Source organism: Austrofundulus limnaeus, unplaced genomic scaffold, assembly GCF_001266775.1.
Source record: "Austrofundulus limnaeus strain Quisiro unplaced genomic scaffold, Austrofundulus_limnaeus-1.0 Scaffold148, whole genome shotgun sequence".
Taxonomy (NCBI): domain Eukaryota; kingdom Metazoa; phylum Chordata; class Actinopteri; order Cyprinodontiformes; family Rivulidae; genus Austrofundulus; species Austrofundulus limnaeus.
The window spans coordinates 1244947-1257653 of NW_013952550.1; the positions used below are offsets into that span (position 1 = coordinate 1244947).

A 12707-nucleotide genomic window follows, 5' to 3' on the forward strand; every position below is an offset into this window, starting at 1 on the left:
ATGAAAATGTGTTAGTGATTTTTTTTACATTTTATTTTACCCTTGGCGCCCCATAAAATGTCCTTCAGAGATGCAGTCAAAAAGAGACACAACAAACAAAAAAGAACTGAAAACATCCATGGAGTCTTACAAAGATCTTCAAATATTCTAACACAGTGAGACAAACTGCAAAGGACTGCGTCCCCAAATTTATTGAAGAACATCCCCTTCACCTCTGCAGTTTTTTGGCTTAAACTATACATAATGGGCAAGTTTTCCTATTTAATCAGAATTTTGGGTGAATCTGGTTGTTGAGTTCATCTAATCCCAAAAATTATGTCCAGTTGAACATCCTATTGAACTACATGCAACCTGCAAAAATTAACACTTTTGGAGTCAACCTGACTCAAGATGGCCACCACAGCTAATAAACTTCAAAATAGCTATAAATCAGTTTTACAGAGCTAAAGTTTGGTGTGGTTGTAGCTGGGTCATTGCAAACATACTCTGAGTGCTTACAGATCTTAAGAATTTTGTTGAAAACTTTGGCACAGAAAGCAGCAGCTGATATGCATGTTCTGTAGTTTTAAATCTGAGCAGAGGTTGTGTCATCATTGCTAACATCAGCTCTAGTAGGTATGTAGCTCTTTAATCAGAAAATGATTCCTTAACAGTGTAAAACAACGGAAATCCTGAACTGCTGTTATTGGCTTTTAGTTTTGRTGAGGCGCCCCAAGTTTATCCGCAGCCCCCCTTTTAGCCACACCTTTGAAATGTTCCWGCAGGCACCCCTGCCCCCTTAGACAACAAGTGTTCTGTTTATTTTTTCCACACAGGTCAAAACCCAAGAAATGGATCAGTTTAAGGAGGTGACTGTAGGAGTAGACAGGCTCTACTCYATCCCTTCAACCAGCCTGCAGCATCAGGGCACCTACCAATGTGAGATTTACTCTGGGGGTCGCTCCATCGTCAGACTGTACTACTACATCTCAGGTAACAGAGTCACCACAGAGACTTGTGATAATTGTTGTCCTGGMAAAGGATAATAATAATATATGGTAAATAGGTTGTGTGTTTTAAGGAAAATTCACCCAATTTATCAGTCTTTTATGAGGTTTTTCTGCTTTACCTGAGTTTATATTTTAGAGCAGAGGTCTTCAACTCTGTTCCTCGTGTCCTGCATGTTTTAGATGCTAAGGCAAATTCATTTTGATACTTGATAACTTTTGGTCACAAAATAACTTGTGACAACATTTTTATTTATTTTGAAGTTATATTATGTTACTAAGACAACAGACAGTTACAGTTTGATACAAGGTCAAMAAAGCTGATGTTAAAATAAAAGAAACATATTTAGTTATAAAACGGCTACAGTTTGTTTTGTTGAAACAAGTRATTGAATAGAACCAGAACCAAAAACATAAAATTGATATTGAATCAAATAGGGACTTGAGAGAATTKTTACATCCCTATTTTCCTGCTTGCACACCTGACTGAAATGAATGAGTGACATTCTGAGCAGGTAATTAATTGATTTGAATCAGGTGTCCCGATGCAGAGGAACAGCTGAAACATGCAGGACGGTGGGACATAAAGAAGAGAGTAGAAGACCTCGGTTTTAAAGTTTTGATTATTAAATGTWTTTTTATTTTTTCTCAACTGGTTTTGAGTTCTGCATCGTTCCCACCTGGTGTCGGTTTCTAATCAGCACACCTGTTCTTTGCTTGGTCATCAATCCTCTCAGTAGACAAAAAGATTTACGTTCAGTTCAAATGTTTTAGACAGAGTTTGGGATAGACTTATCTCCAGCAAGGGTTCAGCATAACAAGACATTTTGGGCTTTTRTACCTCCAAATTTGTTGCAGATTGTCCTGACTGTGCCGCCTAGCGGGTTATCAGTCCCATAGAATGGCTTCAGACTGTCAGCTGGTTAGTATGAGGCATAAAGCTACWAAAGTTAATTTTAGAGAAAATTACCTGGGCTAGGTTAAAGTAGACCGGCAGATTGTTGCCTTCCAACGTATTAGTAGGTACACAGTCTGAAGCCATTCTATGGGACTGATAACTGCTAATAACATCCATTTAATGGACTAATAACATCCGAACTGGCTGAGTTTTCTTTGTTTAGRGAACAAGCCTCACTCAAAGTTGCTGACCATGTCTGTGCCATTATTTTTGTGCCAATATTTTTCTGTCACCAGACAATTATTTGCTTTAAGTTTCATCCAGTTTAAAGATAGATACAGTGTACAGGGAATCAGGAGTCACAACAGGTTAAAACACAATACAAGTAAAAGCTAAATTATACATCACATCCGAAATAAAACAAAGTGCAGCTAAAAGACGGCCTCTACAACCATGAACAATGGAGATGCTCATATTTTGATAATTAAATGTTCAATTCACAACAGACCAGCGGAATAATCTTGCATTTYATTTAATTTAACGCGGAAACAAAATAGAAAACTGAAGAAAAAAATACAAATGATCAACTTTCAAAACAAAATAGAAGTGTTGTCTCTATGGGAAATAGAATCTGTAGAACATGACGTAATTCTAAAACCTTTTAACCCACGAATGTAACCAAATGACATTTAATAGCTGATATTACATTAGAGGTCAATGATTTGGAGAAAAACTAAACAGAGTAGAAAAGTAGAAACAAACTGCCGATCTGGCGTTTCAAACTTGTRATGTCACAAATCTAAACTGCTCTGCATATTTACCACTCCTCTCTCTGTCTCTCTAAGTGACCTCCCAGCTTGTGGTGGGCCACACAGAGCTGCAGGAGATATTTGACCTGTCTCTGCTCCCTGGAGGGCAGTTACTGCCTGCACCCGATGCTTCTCCCCGCTCCGTCGTCCTCCTCCTCCCGTTTCTCCTCGCCACCTGTTTAACCACTTCACTGCTGCTGCTGTTCGTCTCCCTGGGGTAAAACACAGCTATTATTTGCACGYGATAAGACATTAGCAGCATCGGACACCTGTCCTTGTGAATACAAGATACCTGTCGCCACGACACGTGCACATCTTAGTGTTTAATGTCCTGGTTTGTCTTTGGCTGTTTCAGGGCTCTGCACTGGATGTCAGGACAAACTCGTCCCGATGAAGACTCAGACGAGGAAGAGGACTGGGGTTTGGAAGTTTGTAATGGTGAAGAAAGTATTCGGTAATAAACCGTTTCTTCAAGCACTGGATCTTCTTTGGAACATTAYGTCATAGTTTACTCAAAGCCTGCATTTGATTATTTTCACCACTAGAGGACAGGATGCTCATGTTTATTGTGACATTGTCACACATTTTTTCACACAATAAACAAAAACATCCACTTAACTAAGATAAAAAATTTTTAAAGTAAAGCTATTTCTGTAGACTAACTCTTTATTTATGGGGTGCCATTTGTAAAGTTACACAGTTAAAAATTACCAATGTTTTTTGTTTTATTTAGCCTTTTATAAGAAAAAAGACAACTTTATTTTTCAAAGTCAGTTTTTCACCATATAATTCATACATTTATAAATGTCATAGTTTATAAACTAAATATTTAACTCATAAATTAAATATTTAGGTAACTAGCTAAATATTTAACTTGCTAGCTAAATATTAAAGTTGCAACCTAAATATTTAGCTAGATACTTAAATATTTAGGTTGCAACTTAAATATTTAGCTGGCTACCAAAATATTTAACTTGCAACTTAAATATTTAGGTTGCAACTTAAATATTTAGGTGGCTAGCTAAATATTTAACTTGCTAGCTAAATATTAAAGTTGCAACCTAAATATTTAGCTAGCTACTTAAATATTTAAGTTAAATATTTAGGTAGCTAGCTAAATATTTAAGTTGCAACTTAAATATTTAGCTCAAAACTAAATATTTAAGTCACAAGTTAAATATTTAGTTTATGAACTATGACATTTATAAATGTATGAATCATATGGTGAAAAACTGACTTTGGAAAATAAATCTGGTCTTTTTTATTATATAAGCCTAAATAAAACAAAAATATTGGTGGTAATTTTTGACTGTGCAACTTTACAAACGGCACCCCATATTTATTTGTCGGTGTATGGGTATTGATTAGTTGACCCTCTGCAACTACGTCACCCACTCACGTGGTGGCGCCGTGATGGATGCCGGGAAGTGAGGGAGGGGAGTATTGAATGGAGCGATGGCGATTGTTTTCCCAAGTTATTCCAGTACAGCCATGGAAGTAGAGAGCTTAAACTTTGAGGGTGCTTCATTTTCATTCACAAAAAGTTTTATCGAGTGTAACGTTTTGAGACGGTAGAACAGATCTGATGAGTTCCCGCCGCTCGTTGGCACCACTCTCACAGCAGACTGTGAACCACATCCACGCCATTTAATTTAGTATGTTCTTTCATATCAACTGTTTTGTCTTTTTCAACTGTGGGCCCTGGTTCACTCACAACTGTAAATTGAGTAAAGTAGCAGCAGTAAAGTAAATCGAGCACCGAGCTCTGCTGTAATATCTATTGATTGAATTTCTTTAAGTCATTTTAGCGTTATCAAAACATTTTCAGCTCTGACATGAATCAATGTTGATTTATTGTCCACTATTCTAAAGTATATGAATGTTAATCTTCTTACTTTGTAAAAAGTGTTTGCTGCAAATCCATGAATACACTGAGAGCTGCCAGTTTTTACAGCCGATGGCTGCTATCCATCGTTGTTTTCTGTCTTCATCCAAAGGTTTGTAGTAAAATAACAGCTTTGTTTTGTTTTCTTGTCTGCTTGTGCAGCCGACCGCACAGCACCTTCATACAAGTTGTATAGATTGTCCATAAATGACACAGATTTTCCTCCGTTTAACTGATATACAGACGCATTGAGAAATCTCATGGATTTTTTTTTCAAAAATTCAGCTTCAAATTAATTTTACGTCTTAGAGCCTGTACGATGCAAAAGTAAATAAAGTAAAATAACCACCTCTCAACCTGCTCAGCTACTAGAAATACGTTCCCCACCTATTCCTGTCCTCCTTTCCCTGCTCCTCTGCRCTGCAGGTGCTGCTATCTCCACCCAAACTCTATCAATGCTCACAGTCTACTTGTAAAAATACAGCACCCCGTGACCATTTTTACAAATAAATCAATTAAATAAAAGCAGTATTAGGCTACCAMCTGTCTGTTTTTTGATTGTGCTTTGTGAATAGATAAATGAGGGCACAGATGTAGTGTGAAGCCCTTTGTGGATCCTCATTAGATAGAAAGGTGCCATATATAGTCCATTTACCATTTCTATTAATTCATTTTTTTGGTCATCTTTATTCACACACCTGTGGCTGCAGGTTTGCCTACAAGATAAACGCAACCAAAATGTTTAATGTCTTTATTTGGAAGAAAAAAAAGAAACAAAGACCTGAAACAAGACCCGATGCTTCATCTTTTAGCTGATTCTTTGGCTTTATGTCTGCTTCTCAGTTAATTTTACATCAGAACAGTACTCTTCAGTGCTTGGTACTAGATCTTTACACTAAAATCAGGTGTTTTTCAGACAAGAAGCTCAAAGGACTCCATGTGACATGGTCTGTGGAGGGACACTGATGGCAACAAGCTCTGATCAGTGAGAGAACAGCAAGAAAAATGCATAAAAGCAACCAAGTTAAATTTAGAATCAAACAAGCTGGACGTTTAAGCACATTTTGGAAGGAGGGAGTCTTGATTGGTTATCAGAGAACCCTTTGATAACAAGTATCAGGTTAGACTGGAGATAAAACTTTACTGACAAGAGGAAATAATGAAACTGACAGTGCAGGTACTGTTTTGTGCTGTGTGCTGGACTACATTTTTAACTCCTGGTTATAAAAGATTGAATTGATTTGACATATTTTACAATAGAAAGAAATATGACTCCAAACTAAACAACAATAAATATATAATTAAAAAAAGGGATTTAAAAAGTGTTCAACACAGTTGCTTTTGTTTTTAATTTGTAGTGCTGCTAATTGACCACGAGGAGGCAGCAGCATACAGAAACCCAAATAGGAAGTCATCTCACAAAAGTTAGAACAAGTTTTAGTTGGAGTTCATATGACTTTAGTCCTATTTCACAGAAAGAGTGTGACCCCAAAGAAAAGGTGGTTGTCAAARACAACATTCTTAAACCCAAACTGTGGACAGGGAAGTGCTTCAGTTGCAAAACTTTAAACATCAAATGCAACATTAGTCATTCATCAGCCCCTGCATGCAGGAATTAATCACTCATGTCTAGAAATTTTGGAAAAACTTTCAGATGAGAGAGCCTGTCTTTTTTGTCCAGACAGCAAATTAAAGGTCAGTCAAGCTAACAGATTCTGGTACTTAGGCTGGATCAGTGGGTCAAAGGGCACATTACACTAACAGGTCTTCACAGATGAAGCAGAATGATGGAAGAAGGACGAACTTACTCTTACTATGTTTTAATCTATTATTTCAAGGGAGTATCTTATCAAACTTATCGATCAATAATACATTGAATGGCGTCTTATGGGAAATCAATATTTACATACTTGATTTATTCACCCTTCTTATTTATCAGAACTCAACAGCTGAGGGCTGAATTCAATCATTACAGGGACATTTCATCCACCAGGTTTGTCTCTTCATTATACACCCATTTCTGATCTGTTCAAGATCATTTCATAACTTCATACACATAAGCATCATCACCAGACAGTGTGTCAAGTGATTTTTTTCATCACTCCAGCAAAGTCACAAATCAAAGTCAAAGGTTAAACAAGGTATTTGCTTGTCCAGATCACTGCCATATGTTGCTTTATTGCTGTATAATAGTTTACAACAGGTGTATAATGTGCCATATGCACTTTTATTTTATTATCATCTAAAAGAAATGCAACAGAACATCAGATGTGGTGCCAGGGTGGAACTAGGGGGTGCTATAGCTCCACCTGGAAAAGAAAAATAGTAGATTATTTTCTCTTTTTAATCTACTATTTAACTTTTTTTTACATGTGGTTTATGTGGCATTTCATTTACAAAACACAACTTTCTTGTTTGCGTCGTTTGAAGAACTACCTAAGAAACAGCAGGTGAACAAGTGACCTGGCACTTCTATCTATCAATCCTTTAAGAACTCATTGGCAGACTGGGTGGAAATCACRGCCAGCTGGCTGCCAATTGTAGCTGTGCTATACAGTGTGTAGCACTCTGCTGAATCAGGCTAAAATTCAGCACAAATTAATAAATATTACCAGCTGGCTTTGCTTCTGATTTATGTAATGTTTACACAGTATAAAGTAAGATCATATATTTGACTATTTTTATGTTTCTACTTGACAAACCTGACCTTTTGAGAATATGTTTAGCCCGAATTTTCCTACGCAGGACAATAAAGACTGTTTCTATTCTATTCTATTCTATTCTATTCTATTCTATTCTATTCTATTCTATTCTATTCTATTCTATTCTATTCTCAGTAGATAAGTTTTATCTTTCAATAGATCACTGGGTACGCAGTGAACATTTTCTAAGTATCGACCGGTGAAAATGATTATTATTTATGTCATTTGTGATTGATCAAATGAAGGTTAGATCCAGTTTTGTATTTTTACATTTTCTGATCATTGTAGTTTTAAGTTTAAAGCAGAGAATGAGAGTTGGTGTGTGTCAGGGGCAGGGTGGGTTTGAAATTCAGCCCGGGAACTTGGTTTGGAGAGGGCTTTTATCTAATCRCACGATGGACACAAGYAGAACCATMATTTTAATGCAGATACATTATCTGCTGTATTAAAACTGTTTTTTCTACAATCAGCTTCAACAAACAGCTTATCTGAAACATCAAAGCAAATACCGGCAAACAAAAACCAACCTCAAAAGGAATATGACCTATCATCCATCCATCCATCCATCCATCCATCCATCCATCCATCCATCCATCCATCCATCCATCCATCCATCCATCCATCCATCCATCCAGTGCTGCTTTATCTGCATGAAAAGAAAATTAATATTGATAAATATTATAAATAGTTCATTAACACCAGAAAAGGTGTCCTCAGATCTCAAGAGGTTAATATAAATTATTACAAAGACCCATCATAAACACAGTGCTGCACGCTGCACATGTACCTGGTTTTTGCTCCACTTTCCTGCTTCTGCTCATCATCTTCCTCATTCTCTTCCTTTTCCATCTCCTCCTCCTCCTCCTCCTCCTCCTCCTCACCCTCTGTCCCTTCCTCTTCATTTCTACAACAGGCATCCACCTCCGTGATTAACTGGCCTTTTCAGCTGCTAATAACAATGAACAGCAACAACCCATTTTATAGCACTTTTATAAATAATTCAATGCAAATAGGCCTACAACATAAGGAAAGTTACACACACAGTGATCAGACTCAATGCAATGTAATTTTCTTGAGCAAAAATAGTTTTGATGAAATATGTCTTTTTCTGATGAGTCAGTATGGATTGATTTTAATTTTAGTTGATAAATCAGATTAAATATTTCTGCACATCTGGTGAAACATTTCTGCCAGGCTTAGTTTAATGTTCTGTGAGCCCTGAACACATTGAGAAACATATCTGAATGATAGGACATGTTTGCTAACCTGTATACTCCTGCTGCTCGGTCCTGTGTCATCACTGCTTCTCTGACTTTGGGCYCTCCATCATGGGAAAGTTCTGTTAATTTGGCACATTTGGCTGCATCTTGCACTAACCTTTTCTTTTTTTCTCCCTAACTTTACTGCTCCATCCATCTCTTTCTTCTTTCTTTTCGACATGTTTGTTAATTTTATCCGCTCTACTTTCATCTTCTGTTTCAAGTTGTGCCGGGCTGCTCGCATTGAATGTTTAACTATTCAACCGGGTGAGCCCGCGTGGGCGGTGCGGCCGCTCCATCCAGCCATATCTATGCATCCAGTGGCTGCACAGCCCTCACGGCCGCTGAGCCGCAGCGTTTGATGAGGTTGATAGAAATAAAACAATCGTATCGGCCGATTTTGCCTGGAACTGATCGGCCGTTCAGGAATCCTCCTGAACGTCCCTATTGCCACCACCATTGGTGTGTGTTATCATGTGTTCTCTCTCTAGCATCAACAAAAGCTGGTTACGTTCTGACATCTGATGTAAAAAAAATACCACCTTCAGGGGTGGAACCAAGAACCTGAAGAGGTTAAAGGTTGAATCATTATGATATGGGGGGATGTGAAGAGTCTCTGCKTAGAGCAGCCTGGGTCAATCTGAGATCCTGTGTTTTTTCTGGGTTTCAGAGACAACRAAGGCCTTTTCACACTGAGGCCTGTCTACTGTGTACTGCTGTGAAACTGACTGGAGTCAGGAACAAGAATAAAGTTTTGAGAAGAAATCCAAGTGGTTCCTGCTATCATTCAGACTTCAATTTTTGAACGCTTTCCTACAATTTGTTGACCCAGACTGTGATGGATGATCTTGAATAAGCAGAGAACAATGGRTTTTATTTTTGACTGTTGAAGAACCTGAGAATATTTTGAAACATCAACTGCTGAGAACGAGAAAAGCTAAGCTTTTGAGATGCCTCCTTTCTTTTCCTAAGAGGATTTCTGCCAGCTTCTCTAAAAGGTGACGTGTTGGAGCTCAAGATTCATCATCTGGAAGGGATGAATGCTTTGGAGGACTCAACTTGTGTTAAAATGGGTGAGAAGGCTGAGATGAGAGATCCACAGGATGAGGAGATGGGAGCTGCTTCTGAGAGTAAAGCTGTATGGAACTCTCTGGGTGTCAGACCAAAAAAAATCTCTCAGGAAGGATTCAGCTGTTAGATGACAACAAACGGCCAGAGTTACAGAGAAATACTTTTTTTCTCCACCAGTGAAGAGAAGAAGACAACAGCAGGCTTGAATCAAAACAAGAGATAATGTGAAGACAGAGCAGTCTTTCTTCAAAACAGATTCACACCACTGGAAGAAACTGGTGAGTCAGAGCAAAGTTCATTTTAGGGACCAGAGACCAGATCCAGCTCAAAGCCAAAACAAGTCCAAACAGAGACTTTCAAGAATCAAGAAATGCTGATCATCACAGATAAAATGGTGAATGAGATCAGAGGCTTCTGGAACAAGRAAAAAGTCAAAGTTCTGAGTTTTGCTGATAAAGTGTCTGACCTCACAGAGAAGGTTCGGGAAATCACAACTGAGTATCCAGCTATGAAGACGCTCATCATTCATACAGGAAGTGATGAAGTTATGAACCGACTGTCAGAAATACTGACGAAGGATTTCTTTCGGTTTCTGAATGACATTCAGAATCTCCAGATGGAGGTCTCATCAATGGGCCCATCMCTACAGCCGGGAGGTGCTGAGAGAGAGAGAGAGTTAGTAGACTGTTTGCTCTTAATGGCTTTTTGAAAAAATTCTGTGCTGACCACTCTGTGAGATATGTGGACAAYCTTGWCCTTTTTTGGAAGAGAAGATATCTTTTCAAGTCTGATGGACTGACTTTGAATCGATCTGGAGCTCAACTTCTGGCTTCCAACATGAAGTAGCACCTGAACCAAATTCCATCTGGAAACAGACAGCAGGAGAGTCATCAGTTGATGTCTGAGCCTGAAGGACAACAAAAAACTGAGACACAGTGGAAACAGGACATACAAATGGATGATAAGGAGACTGCTGCAGAATCAGAACCACAGAGAGGAGTTACGTTAAGCTGCAGAACCAGAAGAACATCTGGATTCATCAACATCACAAACAAAGGAACCAGAAAAGTTRTTCCCCCAACCTACAACTGAWGAACAACTCACACCATGCTCAAATCCACATAACCCTCATCGTCTTCCAGGCCTCCACACTAAACCAGTCTGTGCCAAAAGTCACAGAGCCCCACCACACCCTGTGACTCTTCCAAATATCATAACAGACAACCCTGTTTGTGTTCAAGATGTTCCAGAGACATTTATGAGATAATATAAGTTTTAGGGTTAATGAATTTATGTCTGGGAAGACATGTCTGGGTTGGGAAATGTTTAGAAATATCCTGCTGTAATGAATAGATGTTAAAACTTATCTTTATAAAGACCGTCTGCCCGTTTCTTTCCTCTTATCCGGGGTCGGGTCGTGGGGGCAACAGCCTAAGCAGAGAGACCCAGACTTCCTTCCCTCTCCCCAGCCACTTGAAAAACATCCAACATGTCCTGGGTCTTCCTCTGGKTCTCCTCCCAGTGGGATGTGCCAGGAACACATCACCAGGGATGCATCCAGGATGMGTCCTAACCAGATGCCCGAACCACCTCAACTGGATGAAGGTGAGGTTAAGGTGGCTCTTTATAAAGTTTTCATAAAATTTCCTTAAAGTTTGACAATTTCCATTATCTAAGCCCACTTATTCCTTCAGGGTCACARGTGCCCATATCCAGCAGTCACAGTGCGAGGGGCGCGGTACACCCTGGACAGGTCGCAAGTCCATCACAAGGACTACATATAGAGACAAACGACCTTTCACTCACTCACTCACTCACACCTAGGATCAGTTTAGAGTCACCAATTAACCTAACAGTCATGTTTTTGGTCTGTGGGAGGAAACTGGAGTACCTGGAGAGAACATGCAAACTCTACCCAGAAAGTTCCCCAGGCTGGAATTTGAACCGGCAACCTTCTTGTTGAGAGACATCAGCTCTGCCAACTGAGCCACCGTGCTGCCATATGACATTTTATATACGTCAAAAAGAGGGATTGAAGGAAATTTTGTAATTGATCAACTAAAAGTTAGATCCAGTAAAGTATTTTTTCAGATCACTGCAGGAACCAGGAAGAACCTGAACAGATTAAAAGTTTGAATCATTATGATCTGGGGCGAGTTGTTAAATTTTGTCGAGTTTCTGCTTAGAGCAACCTGGGTCAGTCTGCTGTGTTTTGTCTGGGTTTCAGAGACAATGAAGKCCTTCTTACTCCRCCTGTCTACTGTGTACTGCTGTGATTTTTCAACTAGCTAAAAAGTTATTGACTGACTTCAGGTCTGATTTATATCAGCTTTACTTATTTGACACATTTTCCTCCAGCTGTTTTACATGGTTGTTAAATGAAATTAACTTGATTGACAATTATAGAAATTTATTGTAAACAAGATTACAGATAATTTGGGCTTGCTGTTAATCTATAAATTGCTATGATGACTGTGAGCCAACGCCCTGTAAGGTCACCAACTTTGCTCCTCTATTTTGTAACAAATGCTAACATTCATTATCCATATTATTGACTGTTGCAGAAATCAGAGTTCTGAGTGCACCTCTATTTGTTCTTGTGTCTATATGTGTTGAGAACTGTAGTAACAAAATATCTTTTATAGCACCCTCAGTAAAAATGTATCCCCCCAGCAACCTCGGGGCGGGGGGGGGGGGGGCATCTCTGGAGTTGCTGCTGAAAAAAATTATATAAAAAAATCACTAAAAGTCAAAAAGTACACTAAGGTTCGTCAAGAACAGTTTGTTTTCAACCTAAAGAGTGAGATCATCTGTCAGGGACTCCTCAGAAACAAAACACTGTTTAATATGATCATAAAAAATTTCACAAGGCACAGTGTAGCAAAAACATKTTATTGGCAAGGATGCCGCTGCTGTGTAGCAAAAGGCTGAAACAAAAGGCAAACTAAAAAGCTAAAATGATCAAATGTCTAGCTAAAAGTAACAGAGCAAAACTYAAAGTAGCACATCACAATGAAGACAAAAATAGAGAAAATATGCCAAAGCAGATTTAAATAAAGGGATTTTTTTAATGGTCAAACATTTGCAAATGAATTTA

The 12707-nt window shown here is 38.5% G+C and overlaps 1 protein-coding gene across 1 annotated transcript in view; it reads left to right on the forward strand.

Annotated features, from left to right (window-relative positions):
* Positions 1–3170, forward strand: part of spaca6 (sperm acrosome associated 6) — a 9598-nt gene extending 6428 nt beyond the window's left edge. Inside the window, exons 7-9 of the mRNA XM_014016621.1 lie at positions 816–972; positions 2730–2910; positions 3049–3170. Coding sequence (XP_013872075.1) covers positions 816–972; positions 2730–2910; positions 3049–3151 — 441 coding nt within the window. The 3' untranslated portion in view covers positions 3152–3170. The remainder of the gene's footprint in view (positions 1–815; positions 973–2729; positions 2911–3048) is intronic.
* The last annotated feature ends 9537 nt before the right edge of the window (positions 3171–12707 follow it).